This window comes from Malaya genurostris, chromosome 1 (assembly GCF_030247185.1).
Source record: "Malaya genurostris strain Urasoe2022 chromosome 1, Malgen_1.1, whole genome shotgun sequence".
Classification (NCBI taxonomy): Eukaryota; Metazoa; Arthropoda; class Insecta; order Diptera; family Culicidae; genus Malaya; species Malaya genurostris.
This window is the reverse complement of record NC_080570.1, coordinates 88,303,593-88,326,009: the sequence shown is the minus strand read 5'-3', so window position 1 is coordinate 88,326,009 and position 22,417 is coordinate 88,303,593. Positions and strand designations below refer to the sequence as shown.

The 22,417-nt window shown below is 35.0% G+C and overlaps 2 protein-coding genes across 4 annotated transcripts in view; one reads left to right on the top strand and one right to left on the bottom strand.

Annotated features, from left to right (window-relative positions):
* Positions 1-22,417, bottom strand: part of LOC131440669 (syntaxin-binding protein 5) — a 444,075-nt gene that overhangs the window by 383,364 nt on the left and 38,294 nt on the right. The gene's annotated exons all lie outside the window — the stretch shown is intronic.
* LOC131440672 (putative uncharacterized protein DDB_G0289263) lies at positions 6,225-7,151 on the top strand (the record flags this gene model as incomplete). Its single annotated transcript, XM_058612156.1, has 1 exon — positions 6,225-7,151. A coding segment is annotated over one exon (927 nt), but the record flags the coding sequence as incomplete, so codon positions are not given.

Here is a 22,417-nt window from a genome sequence, read left to right as displayed (position 1 = left end):
GATCTACCTATTAATAAATTGTTTTCGTTAGAAGATGAACTGCAAGGCGTTCCTGTGTTTTTATTATTTACATTAGAAGAATTAAGTGGTAGTTTCTACCTGTTACACTAGCGTAACTGTCATTAGAAGAAAATGATGACGAGGTCGATCTACCTGTCAATAAATTGTTTTCGTTAGAAGACGAATTGGAAGGCGTACCTGTTTTTTGTTTTAAATTCGAAGAAATAAGTATTTTAGATGAATTAGGTGTGGCATGTGTATCGGTTTTTTGATTTTCAGGTATGTTCTGTAAATTTAAGGTCGTTGATTTGACTTGTTGTCTAAGCGAACGAGCGTTTAATTTTTTTCCCTGACAGGACATTTCAAATAATTGGATTTATGATTTCCATCGCAATTTTAACATGAAAATAGATCAGTGGTTTCATTCATTGGACAAACTCAGTGGTTTCATTCATTGGAGACTCGACATTCTCCTCTTCGTCCGATTTGAAATGAGACTTTTACTTTCGGGAGAAAAGTAGAAAGCGCAGTACGGAATGCTTTGAAGTTGGAAATCATCACTGTCATTGGTGGCATAGATTGTTGTTTCTTCCCAGAACGACAAGCGTATATTTTGGGAATTTTTGAAGAATATTCTTCTATGTCGCTACCATCGGATTCAGGAAGAATCTCGTAAATATTGTTGGACGGCATAGAATCAATGGAAGGAAAATCCGTCCGTTATCTTTTATTTTTACATTAAGATTCTATAAGATCGTGGATGTTATTAGAAAAATGTTGAATAACGGATTGTGATTTATTCCGTGTTGAGTTATTGTTAGCCTTAGGCTTGTAAGGTTGGACGCAGGCATTTTTGAAATGAATGTAATTTAACTAACTAGGCTAAATTAGTTTTCGATTGGACTCCTAGTTTGGAAAAGTCTTGATAAAGACTGATTTTGTGGTAGTCTTAATAAAGACTGATTAGTTCGAAGAATAATTCTTTGAATAGTTAGCCTTAAAAAAGGACTTCAAAACCCCCGAAAGTTTCTAAAGATCAATCAGAAAATTTATCAAATACTGGGTTTGTTAAATTCTCTGATATTGTGGACTGGATCATGTCTACCTTCAATATTTCTGAACCTCTTAAAAGCCTGCTAATGGCTTTTAAGATATTTTTGAAGTAGTTGACTGCAAAATGGTCCCTTCTTTCAGCTATCGTTTCCTTCGATGACTAAGTCACCAACCGAGGTCACGGATACAATCACTGTTATACAGTGGAATTGTAGAAATATCATACCAAAAATAGATCCTTTTAATTTTTTAGTAAATAATCTGAAATGTTTCGCATTATGCTAACTTGGCTAACTTCTGAAATACCTTTAAACTTAGACGATTTTAACATTATTCGCCAGGATAGGGACAGTCCCTACGGAGAAGTACTTTAAGGAATCAAAAAGTGTTATTCTTTTCAGTTAATTCAATTGTTAGGTGATCCCTGATTTCTAAGGTAGCGGATTATGATGTTTCGTATGACCTCACACGAAATATTGATTGGAAAAACTACGCAAACTCGATAACTGAGAAACTAGAAAAAACACAAGAATTTCCTACGCAGGAAAAGTACACGTTTTTGGCTGGTTTGGTTCTCGACTCCGCGACTCAAGTTCAGACGAAACGTGTAACCAGCGTCAAAACTAGCACCCGTCCTCCCAACCCGTGGTGGGACAAAGAGTGCTCAGAGTTAAACGCGGAAAAAGCTTCATCAGTTATCAAGTTTAGAAGAAACGGAACGCTTCATAACTCAAGAAACTACACGGCATTAGACGTTACAGACGTTGAAAACCTTGATTAAAGCATAGACATTTGGTTATTGGAGTCGATTTGAAGACGTCTTATCAAGAGAAACATCAAACATCCCAAATGTATGCAATTATATCTTTGTACATAATTGCGATTTCGATATTTTAGCTTCTCTTCGCCAAACTTGTGTTCAACTTTTATATGCAAGTGGTTATTTTTAAAGCGTTAAGTTTCTCTACCATTCTGCGATTTCGGTTGAAGCAATTAACTTTTTCTCATTATCAATCGAGTTCGTCTTATATAAATTAGAAAATAATCTTTGGAATACGGCCCGAAGAATGCCCAACCGTAACACCACAAACGAAAGTGAGGAATATTCTAACCGCTGGATTTCACTAAAAAAGTATGTTCTGACTCTGTTCCGAAACAGAAGATCATTCGCATCGAGTCATCAAACAGAAACGAAACACCGTTTTCAGTGATAGAGTTCTCACTTGCGCTCTTGTCATGTAACAATAAAGTCTCGGGGCAAGACAGAATCAAATTCAACTTATTGGATAATCAGCCTGACATCGCCAAAAGGCGCTTGCTGAAATTATTCAACGAGTTCCTTGAGGGTAATATTGTCCCACACGACTGGAGACAAGTGAGAGTGATCGCCATTCAAAAACCAGATAAATCAGCTTCCGATCACAATTTGTATCGGCCGATTGTTATCCGGATTGCTTGAAAAAATTGCCTTAGGTTGCATGCAGACGACTCATGCAATGAGGCGGGTGCTAGCGGGTGTATTACCGTTGAAAAATCGATTCGGGATCATATCGATTGCTAATCCGATGCGATATCTTAAATCCGATGGTGATTGTCATTGTTTTATGTATTTGTATTTTGATTACATGGTTTAGAATATTAATCCATTTACGTTTGTTTCCAACTGTGTGCCTTTCTTGGATACTTTTAGTTTTACTGTGTTTTTCGAAACATCCATGAGAGAAGAGATTCGTGGAATTCCGGATCATGTGCGCCCTCAAGTGACTAATAATAATATTATAATAAATCTAGAACTGTCAACTGTGAAAAGATGTTTTAAACTAACGGATCAAACATCTATGAGTCCACAGGCTTCTGCATCTTCAATCAGAACATCACTGCTTCGTACAAACTCAGTGATCCGGCTTCAGTTTACGTCGCAGAATTAGCTGCTATTCAGAACAAATTGGCTCAAATGGACTGAAGCTGTTATTCAGTACACCCTTGAGATCATTGAAACCTTGCCCAAAGACCATTACTTCATTGTCACGGACAGTCTAAGCTCAATAGAAGCAATCCGGCCGATGAAAGCATTCTTCATATTTTCCGACATTTGAGAGTTTTATCTGAACGGTTTTATTTAATATCCTTAGTCTGGGTCCAATCGCATTGTTCCATTCCGCCCAATGAAAAAGCAGACTCGTTGGCTAAGGTGGGCGCAATAAAACTATATAATAACTCGGCGTCCCGGGTTGGCGGTTCAACGCATAGGACGCTGGTCTTACAAGCCAGTTGTCGTATGTTCGAGCCCCGACCTGGAAGGATTCTTAGTGTCAGTAGGATCCATAGTACTAGCCATGCAATGATTCTGTACACTAAGAATCGGCTGCGAAGTCTGTTGAAACAGAAAGGCTAAATTCCACCAAAGGAATGTAATGCCAAGACATTGCTTTCGGTACACACCAAACCAAAAAACTACAAGGGTTGTTCGAGCCATTGATGTGGAATCAATCAAATCAATCAAGAAGTTCATTCAATCGTCACACTTTTGAATCCGCAATTGCACGAGAGTCTGCTTAGATTGATCTTGATTAGGAACCAACATCGAACATCGTTTGTCTTAATATGTATTTGTTCTATAGCCAAAAGAATTACATATCCCAAATGTATGCAATTATATCTTTGTACATAATTGCGATTTCGATATTTATGCTTCTCTTCGCCAAATTTGTGTTCAAGTTTTATATGCAAGTAGTTATTTTTAAAGCGTTAAGTTTCTCTACCGTTCTGCGATTTCGGTTGAAGTAATTAACTTTTTCTCATTATCAATCGAGTTCGTCTTATATAAATTAGAAATTAATCTTAAGCACTCCAAATTTACCCTTGGGTAGTTGTCAATTCCTCAGGCGAACCGACATAACATGGACTTTCATCCAAACTAGCATGACACAAGATCAGAGCATACCAATTATAGCTTCAAATCGTTTTATGGCACTTTTTGTCTTGCTGTCTAGCACCAACCTACCTCTAGCATGCTACGCATAGGACTGAAACGTTAGCTATAATTTCGCTTCTATTAATAGATTCGCGTGCTTCCAACAGCTTCGCTTTTGCATCGATTGACTAATCAAAGCGATGTTTTCCCTTTGATATATCGCTTACTCCTTCAAAACCGTCGTTTATGATTACATAACATTTCTATATGATTACATAACATTTCTATATGAGAAAGGCAAAAATGATTATTATTTCTATTATTATTATTATTATTATTATTACTATTATTATTATTTTTATTTAAATTGTTATTTGGATTATCATTATTAACGATTTGTTTTAGTCTTTGTTAAGACGTAGAGCCGTCTTGAGCTAGTTTTAATATGATCAGTATCTGACGGGAAAACAGATTGGAAAACTGACATGTGAACACAATGATGTAATGAAAACCGCGAAAATGTTACCGCAGAGACGGGACTCGAACCCGTAGCTAATCCCTAACCGGGGAAATTGTTTTACCAATTAAACTACCCTGCATTAAATCGATGGATGAAACTATCGTGTGTTACCTCGTAGGTAGCGAACTAGACAAAAACAAAAGTCTCGAATTAGTATCGTGCGGCAAGTACAGATGGGTAGAAGTAGACTCGTAATCATTGTATGTGTTTCTGTTGAATTTGTTTCCGTCGATACGGGACTGTAAGTGAATACCGTGGTGGCTAAGTACAGTGAAGCATGCTTAGTTTTCGTACAATCAATTGGACTTTCTTTTCATGTGTTTTCATATGGGGCTGTCCATAAAAGACGTCACACTTTTTTTGACGATTTTTTACTCCCCCTCCCCCCTTTGTCACAAATTGTCACAGAAGCAAAGACCCTCCACCCCCTCTATGTCACATGTCACGAATTCAAAATAAATAAAATTCATCTCAATACATTCTCAATATGTATGACAAACCATACAAATATGAGGGAAAAATCGATATAGATATATTATTGTTTTAGGTAAAGAATAATATTTTCTTAGTGTAGCATACAGGGCTGAGGAAATAAAGACCAAAACCTCATCAAAACGAGATCACTGCCGGAGAATCTTTTCATGATCAGTTGATCAGTGAAATTTAAATCACATAGATCAATATCGGTACTGATCTTCTGTCACACAATGGTTAGTGATTTTTAACTAAAATGATTTTTGATTTATGTAAGTTCAATCATTGGATGATTCGATAAGCTTTGATGTTGGTGGAGGAAAATCACATATGATCAAGATAAGACATGACATGAGCTACGTCTGAAATCGTTGATCTCCCGCCCTTTTTCAAATGGAATACAATTGAATAAACTGCATCAGAATCAGATAAGAGAAATTCTTATGATATACTATTATCAATGCTAGAAAATCAAATTACTGAAAAAATTGTCAGTGCATAACTTAAGTTAAACCGTTTGAAGGCATCTTTTTCTTTTTTACTCATATTAGGCAAAATTTATTAATTTCGCTTATTTACTCGCTCCTCTGTGCACTTTTGCTAATCACAACAGAAATGATTTCCTGCATCACTCTTTTCCGAATTTACAAGAAGAAGCTTTTACATCAACAAATACACGTTTTCCTATAGAATGTGAACGTTTATTGTGGAGATTTTTTCAGGAAATAGGGCAAAGCAGTAATATAATTAGGTATTTCAAAAATGCGCTCATTGAAAATATTGGACGTCACATTCCAAAAACCTACCCCCCTCCCCCCTGTCACAAAAGGTCACGTTTTATGAAACACCCCCCTCCCCCTTGCGGCGTGACGTCTTTTATGGACAGCCCCTATGCAGGGTAGTTTAATTGGTAAAACAATTTCCCCGGTTAGGAGTTAGTTACGGGTTCGAGTCCCGTCTCTGCGGTAACATTTTCGCGGTTTTCATTACATCATTGTGTTCACGTCTTAACAAAGACTAAAACAAATCGTTAATAATGATAATCCAAATAACAATTTAAATAAAAATAATAATAATAGTAATAATAATAATAATAATAATAATAATAATAATAATAATAATAATAATAATAATAATAATAATAATAATAATAATAATAATAATAATAATAATAATAATAATAATAATAATAATAATAATAATAATAATAATAATAATAATAATAATAATAATAATAATAATAATAATAATAATAATAATAATAATAATAATAATAATACTAATAATAATAATAATAATAATAATAATAATAATACTAATAATAATAATAATAATAATAATAATAATAATAATAATAATAATAATAATAATAATAATAATAATAATAATAATAATAATAATAATAATAATAATAATAATAATAATAATAATAATAATAATAATAATAATAATAATAATAATAATAATAATAATAATAATAACAATAATAATAATAATAATAATAATAATAATAATAATAATAATAATAACAATAATAATAATAATAATAATAATAATAATAATAATAATAATAATAATAATAATAATAATAATAACAATAATAATAATAATAATAATAATAATAATAATAATAATAATAATAATAATAATAATAATAATAATAATAATAATAATAATAATAATAATAATAATAATAATAATAATAATAATAATAATAATAATAATAATAATAATAATAATAATAATAATAATAATAATAATAATAATAATAATAATAATAATAATAATAATAATAATAATAATAATAATAATAATAATAATAATAATAATAATAATAATAATAATAATAATAATAATAATAATAATAATAATAATAATAATAATAATAATAATAATAATAATAATAATAATAATAATAATAATAATAATAATAATAATAATAATAATAATAATAATAATAATAATAATAATAATAATAATAATAATAATAATAATAATAATAATAATAATAATAATAATAATAATAATAATAATAATAATAATAATAATAATAATAATAATAATAATAATAATAATAATAATAAAAATAATAATAATAATAATAATAATAATAATAATAATAATAATAATAATAATAATAATAATAATAATAATAATAGAAATAATAATCATTTTTGCCTTTCTCATATAGAAATGTTATGTAATCACTGTGAAAACCGACTTTTGAACCGATACCCGGAGGACCGAGTGTCATATACCATTCGATGCAATTCGTCGGGAACGCAAAATGTCTTTGTGTGTGTGTGTGTATGTGTGTGTGAATGTGTGTGTATGTGCGTATGTGGATATGATATATAGGATAAAGTGTGTACAAAAATTTATACCATCACTGAAAAGGGCGAAAAACCGTAACAAAAATTCTAAATCGACCTCAAATCTTCTCCATCATTAATTTTGATCAGTAGACGGTCAAGCAAACCGATTTCGGTTATTCTTCTGAGAATCGAAGAAAATTATTTTGAGGAATACCACAGTATTATATATGATAGTATGATTGATATGAGAAAGACATCATTACACCACTAGGTGGATCAAAACAGGTTTTAATACATACGTTTATTTCGTTAGGTAATATATATTTGTTTTTTCGGCCGTGGTATCCACCAAAGTTCTTAAAAACTGCTATACTTCGAATACATTTACAACGGCTAGTATGTGATAAAACATATTACTCCTCAAAAACACTGTTTTTATCAAACGATTATCTGCTCAAAAAAACGTTTATTTTTGTGTATACTACACATGATCTTATAACTATTTCTGGTTTGTTTGTAAAAGTATATCACTTTTATTCAAAGAAAGATATAGGTTGAACTCATGGAAAAGGAAGGAGGCATACATAAAAGGAAATAAAAAACTAAACTAAAACTCAGTACCGACGAACACTCTTGGCGATCGGACGCGTGCGTTTCGATCTCTTCACATTTCCTCGCGTTTCGTGTTGAAGTGGCCCCAGGTCGAAGGACCTATTCGATCCCGTGCGGTTCAGACAGAGAGCATCTTGCCATATAGTGTCTAACTTGAGGTACTCAGTAATAGTGACGTGAAACCGGAGTAACAAAGAGTGAACGAAAATCTCTGCCAAATTGCGGGTCGGCGGCCGTGCCGACTCAACAAGGTGCGACAATACTAACCACCCACAGACCTACCTCAAAGTAACCCACAGTTAAAAATGAGAGGCCTAGAGCCCCCACCCCCCGATGACTTTCCTACATTACCCCCCAGCAGTTCCACCCTCTCGTTCATGTAGAATGGGGATGAAATCGACACACACGTCCTACTGTTACGACCAGTTAACAACGAAAACCAGACCAACGCTACTCTTCCTTAAAACCCCTTCTTAATACAAAGAATAATTCAGCAACTACACCAAATTCTTAAGCGCCGCGAAAACGGACGTGGAACCTAGTATATCCTGAAGACAACATCAAGGCATGTGTACCAGAATCTGCGATTCGATAGAACGCACCTGTTACCAGAAGAGATACTAAAAGAACTAACAAGGCAAAATGTAACCGATGTACGAAGGACAACTAAACTGGTCAATAACACACCCATCAACACCTCGCTAACATAGAACTAATCCGTGTCGATGTTAGGCAATACTATCCCGCACCTCTACAATGCTACCGATGTGGCCAATTCGGCCACGGCAGCAAGATATGTAATCAAAAAAAATCTGACTGAACTGCAGTGAGGACCACGGAACCTCCCGTGAAAACCTCTGCAGCAGCAAATACATAAATTGTAAAGAGAATCACCCAGCTCGAATTAGAAAATGCCAATTCTTCATTCCCGAAGAAAACATAATCGAAACAAAGATCGACAGAAAGCTGACCTACGCAGAAGCCATAAAGCTTCACAATCCGAAACAACAAGCATACGCCAATATTACGAGCAACTAGGATACCGAATGGCGCGAAAAGTCAAACGAACTGAAAAACGATATAGCTGAACTCAGGACTCAATTTCGTACAAGAATGGTACAAAATAGTCAATAACAAAGATGCTGAAATTAAAAAACTAAAACTCGAACTACTAGAAAGCCGACAAATGAACGTCCAGGTCCTCAACGAACTGGAAATACTAAAAAGCACAGCACGAAAAACGAACCCTTCTCATCTGATATCCGGGATTACCCCCATCACCAAGATAAACAAAAAACACAAACAAAGACCAGACACCGGAAGAACCAACTCACCGACCCAGTCACCACTAACGAAAAAACAGAGCAGAAACCATTTTTCCATCATAATCTCAAACAACCAACGCCCACCTGGAACCACGTTGGATCACCGAACGAATGGCCAGAATATAAACGTCTCGTATACATCCACTCAGATTCAGAACGGGAGTACACCGCCGAATAGCTCGGTTTAATAATGCACGAAGCCGCTGTAAAATCAATACCCAAAACCAGGCGTAAGGCACTGTGAGCACTACAAAAAAAACAAAGCAAAGCAACCTGCCAGACAAGGCAAGGAGCAGACATTTAGAACAAAAAGAAATGAAGTCAGGAAAGCTGTCATGGAAGGAAAAAAGGCCAGCTGGTTTCGATTTCTGGAAGGAATTTTGCAGGATTTTAGTCTTAACAAAATATAACAAAACAACGTTTCCTCCTACACCGGACAACAGTTCAACCTACCTTTAGCAGGCCATGAAATCAAGCATGCCCTAACATCGATATAAGGTCAATCAGCCTGGAGCGACGGAATCCACTACCCACTCATTCAGCATCTTCCACCGGACGCAAAAAAGGCATTACTGAAATGTTACAACACAATACCATTTTCCCAACACTATCTCAAACAACCAACGCCCACCTGGAACGATCCGACGACCACGATGGATCACTGAACGAGCCAATTGGCCACAACGAAGACAACGGAGTGCCACAATGTTCAGCATTAGCAGTTACACTTTTTGCATTTCTCATATAGAAAGGTTATGCAATCACTTGAAAAACCGACCAGTGAAAATTGGCCCGGAAGGCCAAGTGTCATGTACCATTCGACTCAGTTCATCGAGCTGAGCAATGTCTGTGTGTGTGTGTATGTGTGTGTGTATGTGTCAAATAATCTCACAAGGTTTTCTCGGAGATGGCTGAACCGATTTTGACAAACTAGGACTCAAATCAAAGGTCTCATGGTCCCATACGAAATTCCTGAATTTCATCCGGATCCGACTTCCGGTTCCGGAATTATAGGGTAAAGTGTGTTCAATATTGTACACTGTCACTTAAACCGGCGAAACAAAAAACGTAAAAAAATTTCTAAAGTGGTCTAAAACTACACAAATCGATAGTCATTATCAGTAGGCAACAAAACAAACCGATTCCGGCTAACCTGGTTCCCAGTATCCGGTTCCGGAAGTACCGGAAATAGTGGTCATATATACCAAAATAGATCTCACTCACTTTTCTCAGCGATGGTTTGACCGATTTGTACAATCTTAGATTCAAATGAAAGGTCTCGCGGTCCCATACGGAATTCCTGAATTTCATCTGGATTCGACTTCCGGTTCCGGAGTTATAGGGTAAAGTGTGTTCAATATTGTACACCGTCACTTAAACCGGCGAAACAAAAAACGTAAAAAAATTTCTAAACTGGTCTCAAAACTATACAAATCGATAGTCATTATCAGTAGGCAACTACACAAACCGATTCCGGCTATCTTGATTTCCGAAGTTCCGGAAGTACCGGAAATAGTGGTCATATATACCAAAATGGATCTCACTCACTTTTCTCGGCGATGGTTAGACCGATTTCCACAAACTTAGATTAAAATGAAAGGTCTTCCGGACCCATACGGAATTCCAGAATTTCATCCGGATCCGACTTTCGGTTCCGGAGTTATAGGGTAAAATGTGTTCAATATTGTACACCGTCACTTAAAATATTTTCGGATGCAACATACATTTAAATCGTAATTTAGAGTGCGTACTAGAAAAGTTTGTGTGTCATGTTAGTTGGTGGCCGTACGAACCGACTATGATTATACCGGTTCTCCGGTTCCGGTGCCGGAAGTGCATATAATAGTGAACCCATTTCGTTTTCTTAAGGATGGCTTACGCAATCAAAACACTGTTTTATTCTGTATGTTTTGCATAAACAATCTCTTGTTTTTTTTTCAAAATTCGAAGAGAAAAATTTTGAATAGAACATCACAATATTATATGTACATGAGAAAGGCATCATTACACCACTAGGTGGATTAAAACAGGTTTTTTTAATTGCAATGAATCCAATATTCCAATGCATAAAAAGCTACCTCCGCATACTAGTCTTCGCCGACGACATCATCAATTGGAAAAAAAACTCAAGTTTATCCGTAGAAAAGTACAAACAGTCAATAAAATCGGCATGGGTGAATTCTCCATTGCACCCCAAAAATGCGCTATTGTAACTCTCACCATATCGCTGCAGAAAACTCAGTTCAAGTTGACTGCATCAATATACCTCTCAAACACTTTCCCAAAATACTTGGAATCACGATCGATAGAAAACTCACCTTGAAAGATCACCTTAAGAACCTCAAAAAGGACTCAAGAACCTCAAAACAATAAATGCAAGCACCCAAGATGGAACCGGATAACAGCCGTCAATACAAGTAAAGCCTTAATCAACAGCCAAAAGGCAATACAAGTAAAGCCTTAATCAACAACAAAAGGCATCGAAAACACGTGTCTGAACCGGGACGTGATGCTAAGGACACTAGCTCCTCTCTATAACGCAGGCGTTCGCTGCCTGCGTAGAAACTGGGATATTACCCTTTCAATGGCACGCTGATATCATCATTTATGAGAGAGCCCTTGGTTTTCTGCAAAGAACAAAAGGCAACAACCGGGCATTACTCACCATTGCCAAACACATAGGTTATGCAATCACCTAATGTATAATACACCAGGATGCCAAAACTTGCTAAGTTACACCAGGTGCGTCATCATGAATGGTTCACAAATATTCACCGATGGATCCAAACTGAACGAACGAGTCAGAGCTGGTATCCACAGCGTATCATCAAACAACAACTTTCGGCTACATTTAACCTGCTCAGTTTTCTCGGTCGAAGCCGCAGCAATCGTTGGGGTGTCAGAAGGTTTAGATTTGATGGTGTGGAGACACCATCAAATCTAAACCTTCTGACACCCCAACGATAATCCTGTCTGATTCCCTGTTAGTCCTCACCGCCCTGGAAGCAGGTAACTCCCTTCACCCTACTTTTCAAGCAATAGAGAAACACTACACCAACCAGACAGTAATATGTTGGATCCCGGACACAACGGGCATCCCAGGCAACGAAAAAGCAGACACACTTGCAGCGATTGGACCTTACCAGAACGGTCCCAGCTACGGACCTCATCAAAAATTTCAAAGTTAGATCCATTTTGGAATATATGATCACTATTTTCGGTGCTTCCGGAACCGGAGACCGAGAACCAGGATAGCCGGAATCGGTTTGTTTAGTTACCTACTGATAATGGCTATCGATTTGTGTAGTTTTGAGACCAGTTTAGAAATATTTTTACGGTTTTTGTTCTGCCAGTTTAAGTTACGGTGTAAAATATTTAACACACTTTACCATATAACTCCGGAACCGTAAGTCGGATTTAAATGAATTTTAGGAACTCCGTATGGGACCATAATACCTTTCATTTGAATCGTAGTTTGTGGAAACCGGTCAAACCGTTGCTGAGAAAAGTGAGTGAGATACATTTTGGAATACATGACAACTACTTCCGGTGCTTTTGGAACCAGAGACCGGGAACCAGGATAACCGGAATCAGTTTGTTTAGTTGCCTTTTGATAATGGCAATCAATTTGTGTAATTTTGAGAAAAGTGTAGAAATTTTTTTACGGTTTCTGTTTCACCGGTTCATGTGACGGTGTACACTATTTAACACACTTTATCCTTTAACTCCGGAACCGGAAGTCGGATTCGGATGAAATTCAGGAATTCCATATGGGACCGTGAGACCTTTCATTTGAATCTAAGTTTGTCACAATCGGTTCAGCCATCTCCGAGAAAACCTAGTGAGATTATTTGACACATACACATAGAGACATTGCTCAGCTCGATGAACTGAGTCGAATGGTATATGATACATGACCCTAGTCGGTTTTTCAAGTGATTGAATAGCCTTGCTATTTGAGAAAGACAATATGTATTGTAGTATTCACATTAATTGCGCACTGCTTGAAATCAAAGTGTTCAATAATACTATCTGTTATTTTACTACGCCTATACGAACAAGGTATTCCATTATTACGAAAAGGTCTACAACAATCATATTTTTCTATCATTAAATCACACAAACTGAATACTATAGTTTCTTGTTCTCAAACTGACGCTTTCTATTTCAAAAATGTGCTTGTATAGTTGGGTGTAGGTAATTTTTTATATCATAGGTAGACATACCTTAAACTGCCAAAAAATCGATCTAACTATGTCGAGGAAACAAATCAAAGAAAAAATGAAACCTAATCGTAGAAATAAGAAACCATTGTAACTTTTTTTTTGTCTGTAGTCTACATTTGTTTGACGAATAAATAAATAAATAAATAAATAAAAAAAAGTAGGTATTTTTTCCAGTATGGCGGTTACCCCCTGCGATTTTTAAAAACCAGCGATTTTTCTTCCATTTTGTTTTCAAAATATCTCGAAAACAGCTGCTCGCATCGTCTTGATGTCAAAGAACAATTTCTTCAATATTTCATGAGGATTACAAAATAATAAATTTTAGTTTTCATACATCTCGAATTTAGTTCCTCATATATCTCGAAAATGACTGCATTTAGGAAGTAGCATCCTATGAGCTTTTTCACTTTACGTAGTCTGTAGAACAATATTTCATTGCTCAGATACACTTATTCCCATGAAAACATTATTTTTTGAAAGTTGTTCAAAAGTTTTTTTTCGGGAAACTTTTTCTTTATCATCTCTCTAACTTTTTTAAACATTCATTAGTAACTTGACATTTTTTGTCAAATGAAACTTTTAAAAATCGTATGGTGAAATAACTGAGAATTTTGAAAAATAAATTTTATTTTCGATTTCACAAAAAATCTGAAGATTTTTTTTTAGTGTAATTAGTTCGATTGATTACCTACTTCTGTTCAGACAGATTTTTTGTAGAAGCTATATATTTCTAGTTATAATTGTTTGCAAATAGTATGGCTGAAAACACATACACCCTTGTAAAAATTGGTCTTGAATAAAAAAAATTTCTCTAGACCAGTGAAAAATACATCATTTGCTATGCAGCGCCCTCACAAAAGTCTTTAATTGAACTTGCAACATTGCAAGATTAGCAACCCAACCGTGAAAGAAAAACGTGTTTAATCCACCTAGCAGTGAGATGATACCTTTTTTTTATCAATCCGCATGTGTTTTTTGCATGAATATTCTTCGATGTTTAAGTTTTCATGACATTATTTTAATGCCCGTCGTTTTAAGCGACAATTTGAGATTTTAATCACTCATTACTCTGTAATGTCGAAATTGCAAATCGGATCGAATTTGATTCTAAAAGTGTAACAATCGATTAAACATTCCATGATATGTCGAAGTAAGTTTCACTTGAGAGTTTAGGGTAATTTAAGGTACTTCCAGAGCCGGTATTCAGGAACCAGCATAACCAGTGCTGTAGTTGCGGTTAGTCACAGTTAGTCAGTGACTAACCAGCTCATGAAACTGCAACTTCTCAGAAACCAAGAAATTTTTTTCCGAAAATTTTGTTAATGACTGATTCAATTAAACAAGAAGGGTGCAGAAGCAATAATACCTCCTGGGAAATCAAATCATCACTTATTTTCAAGCTACAAAAATAACATCTTGTAAGGATAATTTCGAAGGGCGCCTTAGAAATAGTTCTAGAAATCACGAGAGGAAAATGGAAAAGGACGGCCCATATAATAGATTTTAGGGCGCAGAATGAATGTATTTTTAAATACATTAATTGATCCAACTGAGGGCGCAACTTATTACTTATTTTCAAGCTTAATACATAACATCTTGCAAGGATAATTTGGAAGGACACCTCAGGAATGATTCCAGGGCGCAGAATCACGATAGGGAAATAAAGGAGTGAAGGATGAAAGTATTATTGAATACATTAAATAAACCTAGTGAGGGCGCAAATTTTTATTTGTTTTCAAGCTAAATAAATAACATCTTGTGAGGATAATTTGGAAGGACGCTTTTGGAATGATTCCAGGGCGCAGAGTGGAAATATTTTAAAATACTTCAAATGATCCAACTGATGGCGCAAATCACTATCTATTTTCAAGTAAAAAAAAAATCTCGTACGCTTAATTTGGAAGGATGCCTTAGGAATGTTTTAAGGGCACAGAATCACGGTAGGAGAATTGAAAAGGGCGCTCATATTGGAAAGCTATCAATTCAAACAATTTTTGATAAAAAGAAAAAAACTTACTACTTCAACCCAACCATCAGATAATTTGAAAATAGTTTTAATAGATTTCAGTCATGATATTACACATCTGCCCAAAACAAAACTAAAAAGTTTTGGTCTGGATTTGGTATTTTGTAAGAATAATACTAGGATCTACATAAGACCATAGAGATACTTTGAAAAAATCCGGACCATATAAACGAAGCGCAGAGAGGAATTAGATTAGGTTGTCATTCCAAGTCAAAAATAGCTGAACATGCTTAGAAAATTATGAGCTTACAACGAATCACATTAAAATTTTATGTTAAACATCTAACCGATGGAAACTAAAGGTAGCTGAAAGTTTATGAATATGTGTAAATATAAACATTCCAAGTTACCATTTATTTAAATGTAACTAGCAAAATGAGTTATCTGTAAGATGTAAAATGATTCACCTGCACCGCACTTTCCTCCCACTTTTAGTATCTGTGTCTGTTACTATTTCGTGACATTACTGGGAAATAGTTAAGAAATTTTTAATATTGTGGAAATAAATGGAATTTATTTTATTAAAAAGCTACACTAAGCGCTAAAAGAAACCTTTTTTTTTCTGAAATTGATGTCATATTCGTGTTTATCGGTTACTCAATTTGCTTATTGGTCGCCTTAAAAGTTAAAAAATCAAAATCGGAAGTAGATAAATATTCCTATAATATCGAATAGCATACTGAAATCGAAAAGAGATATGGAGTTTCTCTAGTTGATAACAAAACTTATTCTCAGTTTGATTTTACTGCCAAATAACGAAAACAAAATTGAAAACCATAATCAGTTATTGATCTGCTCTGACATTACTGAAAACACCGCGAACAAAGGCTAAAACTGAATGGGCAAAACATCATAGGGAATTAACATTATTATTACAATCCAGTACAAAAAGAAGAGTGTCAGAGACATAACTGGATGACTTGAATAGGAATTAAACTGATACACTTCCGAATATCAGTTAGGGAATCGATTATGTGAATTGTGCAAGCTTTCCCCTTCTTTACTCCATTAGAATGGCTGATTTTGCGTAATGTTCCCCATCGTTTTCCATTTATTTTGTTCCAATACAAACGACCAGCAGCAGGATAACGCAATCGATCTTCTTTGCAGGGATTGGTTTCAGTACATCCTCCACTACACACTCCTTTTACGTTATCGATTATTTCATGTTCTACATCAGTTTAGGTTGCACGTTAAGCATGATCTAATATTTTCAAGTATCATGCATTTGGTGCAATATGCAATTTCAACTGGTTTTTGATGATTGGCGGAAAACACGCGTTAAGCTACATTGAAATAACATGAATATCTCAAACACACGGTGTATGGCACACATGACGCAAACTGAAACTGATCGTGACCAGATACTTTTTCTCTTCTATATGGAAATCATCAATAGAAATTTCGCAACTTGCGCAGCACATTGCTCTCGGAACCAGCAAATTTCTGTACGAATGGAATATTGCGTCATTTGAGAAGTTAAGTAGTTATGAATTTATCGTTTGTAAAATTATGTCCTCTGTAAAATTCATAATTTCTTTCTGTGCAATTTTGAAGAAGTAGATTTTGAACTCTATCTCAAAATCACACAATCGGAACTATTATTTGAAAGAATAATAAATACAGAAAGCGAAAATATTGACACCTGGGTACTTAGAAACATTCACATTATGGCTATTGCAAATGAGTCTTCATGGTTGATTTGTGTGGCAATTATAGAGCTTCAGGAAACTTACAAAAGAGTTAAAAATGTGTTGGGGAAAATACGGCGCCCCGCTCGCAACAAATAAGTTTCTTCATCTTCGTATTTTTGTATACAACAGTTGTATAGTTCTAGTATACAACTGTTGTATACAAAAATACGAAGATGAAGAAACAACAAACCCCGTTATAAAAATCTAACTTCAGTCAATTGCAATGCGCCCCTGTACCACGGAAATCAAGGCGCCCCATCATCAAAGTCAGCGACTAACCAAGGAAATTTGAACAACTACGGCACTGAGCATAACCCAAAGAGATTCGTATGGCCATATGACGAATAAATTACAACAGTTTTGAGTTCAACTTTGAAGCTTTTCGGGATTGTCATCTTCTATATCGATTTGAATTTTAAAAATTCATCATCATGTAATTCGAGAACCGGAAGTCATAATTAGATAAAATTAATTAATTTTGTATATAAGTTTATATGAATTGAATTTTTGTTTTTGAAATTTGATCAGGCTTTTTTTGAGAAAACGATTGAGCTTTGAGAAACGATTTTATACTGGAACCGGAATTCTAAAATCGGTATGGCCGAAGTCAGATAAATTCACCTGAGTAGCTGTATAGTTTACATTTGTTTGAAAATATTTGAAAATCAGTGAAGACATCTTTGAGAAATCATAGCACGAATTAAATTTTTGGGTGCCTTCTGAATCGAAAACTGAATACCACTAAAACTGAAAAAGTTAATTTTTTTATCGACTATCCAAATCTGCTAACCTGATAAACCTGATTAATTTATGTGGAATAGACATTTTTATACCAAACACCCTGTATCCCCGAAACCGTGAGTTGGATCTGACTGAAGAGCAAGATGTTTTATAGAGTCTTGAAACTTTTCATTTGAATCTTAGATGATTCTTAGATTTCATTTGAATCTTAGATCGGTTCAGCCACCTACGAGAAGAATGAGTTGCACAATTTTGATTTCGTTTCACATATCATCCTGTAGTTCCAGAACCAGGTCGGAACCAAACATGATTCAGGAACTTTGTTTGGGAGCATACGACTTTTCGTATGAATCTGAATTTGTAGAAAAGACGACGAACTGATTCGAATGGTATATGGATGTTATGTTCTTCCAACGTTTATTGCTGTAAATAATTTAAAACAATATAATTAAAAAAAAATCTGCCATCATCTGGTTTATATATGTCATATTCGAACGATTATGTTGCCAAAAACGAGCCGTGCTAAAATCGGTCCGAGGCATGAAAAAGGATTCTGTACACAGTCTTTTTGGTACTTAGAAACAATTGTATGTAACAGTATAAAAAATCGTGTTTTCCATTGCTCCCAAGCATTTCTTTGTCATACAGCGCTCAAAAGTCGTTTACACAAAAAATTCGATATCTCCGTTAAAAATGGACGGATTTTAGCAATCTGTGGCTTGTTGGATAACTATTACCGTGCGGAATCTAAGCCTGAAAACATATTCTGTTTTCAAGGTCAATTGTGACAGATACTGTCAAAAAACTGAAAATTTTGACATAAAACTTCGTATAACTCAAAAAGTATACATCCGATCTCAAAACCATTCAATAGCGTTCTGGGTGACGGGGAGACCTTTCATTTGCGACTAAGTGTGATCTAAATCGGTTCAGCCATCTCTGAGATCTCGACCTCTCAGTTGACAACACACATACAGACACACACACATACACATACACGGACATTTGCTCAGTTCGTCGAGCTGAATCGATTGGTATATGACATTCGGCCTTCCGGGCCTCGAAAATTTTTTCGAAAGTTTGAGCGAATTCTATACCTATTTTTTATATATATAAAAAAAGGTAAAACTCGTCACCTTTCAGGCAAACGTAACCGCGACGAACAGCAACACAAAAAAATATATATTTTCACGGGCACTGGTCACTGTCATTGAAATAGTGACAGTGGTTTCGGTTCGAGGCTCTCGGCAATTTTGGTAGAACTTCGGGAGAAAGTCGGATGAAGTTTCTACTTAAGTTCGCAAGCTCTGCTTGTACTAAAATCTTCGGGCTTCACCCGAAAGTAAATGTTAGGAGCTTAAAATCCCATAGCTGGGAAGAGTTAGAGGCTAGTCAGTCTCAGAGAGTTCGCGAAAAAAATATCCATTAGTCTCGGGTGTCGGCCCGTAGATAAGTCAGTCAGTTTCAAAAAGTTCGCGGAAAGCAGCCGCAAGTCACGGTCGTCCTAGTTTAGAGTATAGTCGGGTGAACATTTAGGACGAAGTAAACAAAATATTACGCATTGTGCGAGTAACGCTAAAAGTAAAACGTCATTCACGTGTTAATAATCATTTTTCAATAGTACCATTTCGAGTACAATATCGGGATAAGAAGAGAATCTGCTAAATGTGACTGTTAGAAAGCACGAAAAACAGTTTTGAATTGTGATAAGAAGAGAATCTGCTAAATGTGACTGATAGAAAAACATGAAAGTAGTTTTTGAATAGTGATAAATAAAAGTAAATATCGGATTTGTCAACACATGGCCTAATGGTAGCAAGTGGAAGAAAAAACAGTCACTGAGGGATAATAGCTATTTTCCGTGAACAAAACATACAACATAGGAAGCGTAGTTCCACTTTAGTGTTACCGAAAAAAGATAATGAATAATGACGTTTTTTGGCATTAAAAATGCCTACTCTTCGCTATACGGGGCGTCAATTAAAAGTTTCAAAAATAACCGCGTAACCTTTTTTCGTCATAATTTTGAACGTTAATAACTCAGTCATTTGTTGATGGATTGATATACTTTAACAACCAATCGATTCGGAATCTTTTTATTTAAACATATATGGCAACGTTGTTTCAGCATTTCAATAACATACTATTGAAAAAATGGTTAGAATTGACCTATGTTTTCATTCACCAATCCCAGTTGACCAAATTGACGTTATTTTCTTGTTCGGCATAGGAGGCTTTGCGGCATGCATAAAAACACCGCAAGTTTGTAATTTGTGACTTTCAGTGCATCCATTATCATCTTTATTTTTTTATTTATTATGGGTACCTTAGAATTGTTTCATTTTTAATGTAAACGTGATCGGTCGTGTCTTGCATATAACCCTATAATTTTTTTTTTAGAAGAGTTTGCTTTGTTATTAATTGTGAAGAAACAGAAATAAATAAAAGTTTGAAGAGGAACAGAAAAAACAAATTTATTATTTTCTAATTGTGAAAAAGAAACACCCCTCCAATCCTCGACGCACGCCGCGCATATAGGCTATTCGGATATATAGGCTATTCATCTGGTGACAGCGGGACCTGCCGGAATCGGTAAGGAAATGCCAATAGTGCTAGAGGAAAAAAAAAATGGAGGCAAGAATCAGTCGGTGTTGAACAGTCGTTCGCACCGCACGCGTATAGCTCTTAGCTCCTGGAATTTTTTTCTGGCTACCTAGAGTTTCATTGATTCAAGGCTTCAGTCTTTTTAAGGCTACCTGAATCACTAACTAAGTGATACAAAGAGTGATATTAGAGTGACTAAGTGATACAAAGAGTGACTAAGAAATTATTCAGCCTTTTTTAAGGCTAGCTAGGAGTCTAATCGAAGACTAATTTAGCCTAGTTAATTTAATTTGAAATTTCATTAATTCCAAAAATGCCTGCGTCCAACCGGAAAGGCAACAAGCCTAAGGCTAAAAATAATTCTATACGGAATAAATCACAATCCGTTATTCAACATTTTTCTAATAACATTCACGATCTTATAGAATCTGAATGTAAAAATAAAAGACAACGGACGGATTTCCCTTCCGTTGATCCTATGCCGTCTAACAATATTTACAAGATTCTTCCTGAATCCGATTGTAGCGACATAGAAGAAAATTCTTCAAAAATTCCCAAAATGGACGCTTGTCGTTCTGGGAAGAAACATCAATCTATGCCACCAGTGACGGTGATGATTTCCGACTTCAAAGCATTCCGTACAGAGCTTTCTACTTTTCTCCCGGAAGTAAAAGTCTCATTTCAAATCGGACGAAGAGGAGAATGTCGAGTCTTGGTGGATGGATTGGAAGATTACGAACGTCTTATTCGATATTTGTCCGAAAAACTTCATAAATTTTATTCATATGATATAAAATCAGACAGACCCTTCAAGGCTGTCTTGAAAGGATTATCAAATGATCAAAGTATTGATGAAATTAAAAATGAACTAAAAGAATTGCTTGGTTTTGCCCCTTCCCAAGTAATACTTATGAAAAAAAGAGCGAATGGTACTTCTAAACCACGCTCTGGAATTTCCCATGAACTTTACCTAATACACTTCAATCGAAGTGATGTAAACAATTTGAAAACTTTAGAAAAAGTACGTTTCATTTCTAACATTAAAATTCATTGGGAACATTATAAACGGCATAATCGTATTGCAAACTTAACGCAATGTCGTCGTTGCCAAGGCTTCGGTCATGGAACCAAAAATTGTCATATGGATATACGGTGTTTGAATTGTGGTAAATCGCATTCGAAAGACGTTTGTCCAATGAATGAAACCACTGATAAATTTTCATGTTCAAATTGCAATGGAAATCATAAATCCAATTATTTGAAATGTCCTGTCAGGGAAAAAATTTTAAACGCTCGTTCGCTTCGACAACAAGTCAAATCAACGACCTTAAATTTACAGAACATACTTGAAAATCAAAAAACCGTTACAAATGCCACGCCTAATTCTTCTAAGGCACTGATTTCTTCGAAACAAAAAACAGGTACGCCTGCCAATTCGTCTTCTAACGAAAATTATTTATTGACAGGTAGATCGACCTCGTCATCATCTTCTTCTAATGTCAGTTATGCTGGTATATTAGGTAGAAATCTATCACCTATTTCTTCTAATGTAAATAATCAAAACACAGGACCGCCTTGCAGTTCTTCTTCTAACGAAAACAATTTATTAATAGGTAGACCGGCCAAATCATCTTCTTCTAATGGCAGTCTACCTACAAATATTCCTTCAATGCCATTCGCTTCTTTAAATGAAGTCGATTTAGGCAATATAACTGAAAATAAAATGATCTACCTACAAGATCAACTTTTTCAAATGATCATCCAAATGAATTCGACTTCATCACTTTTTGAAGCATTTCAAATCGGATGGAAATTTGCAAATAATATTATAATGAATTTAAAATTTAACAGTGTTGTTAAATAATTATTTGAATATTTTAAATTGGAATGCTCGATCTTTGAAATCGAGTGAA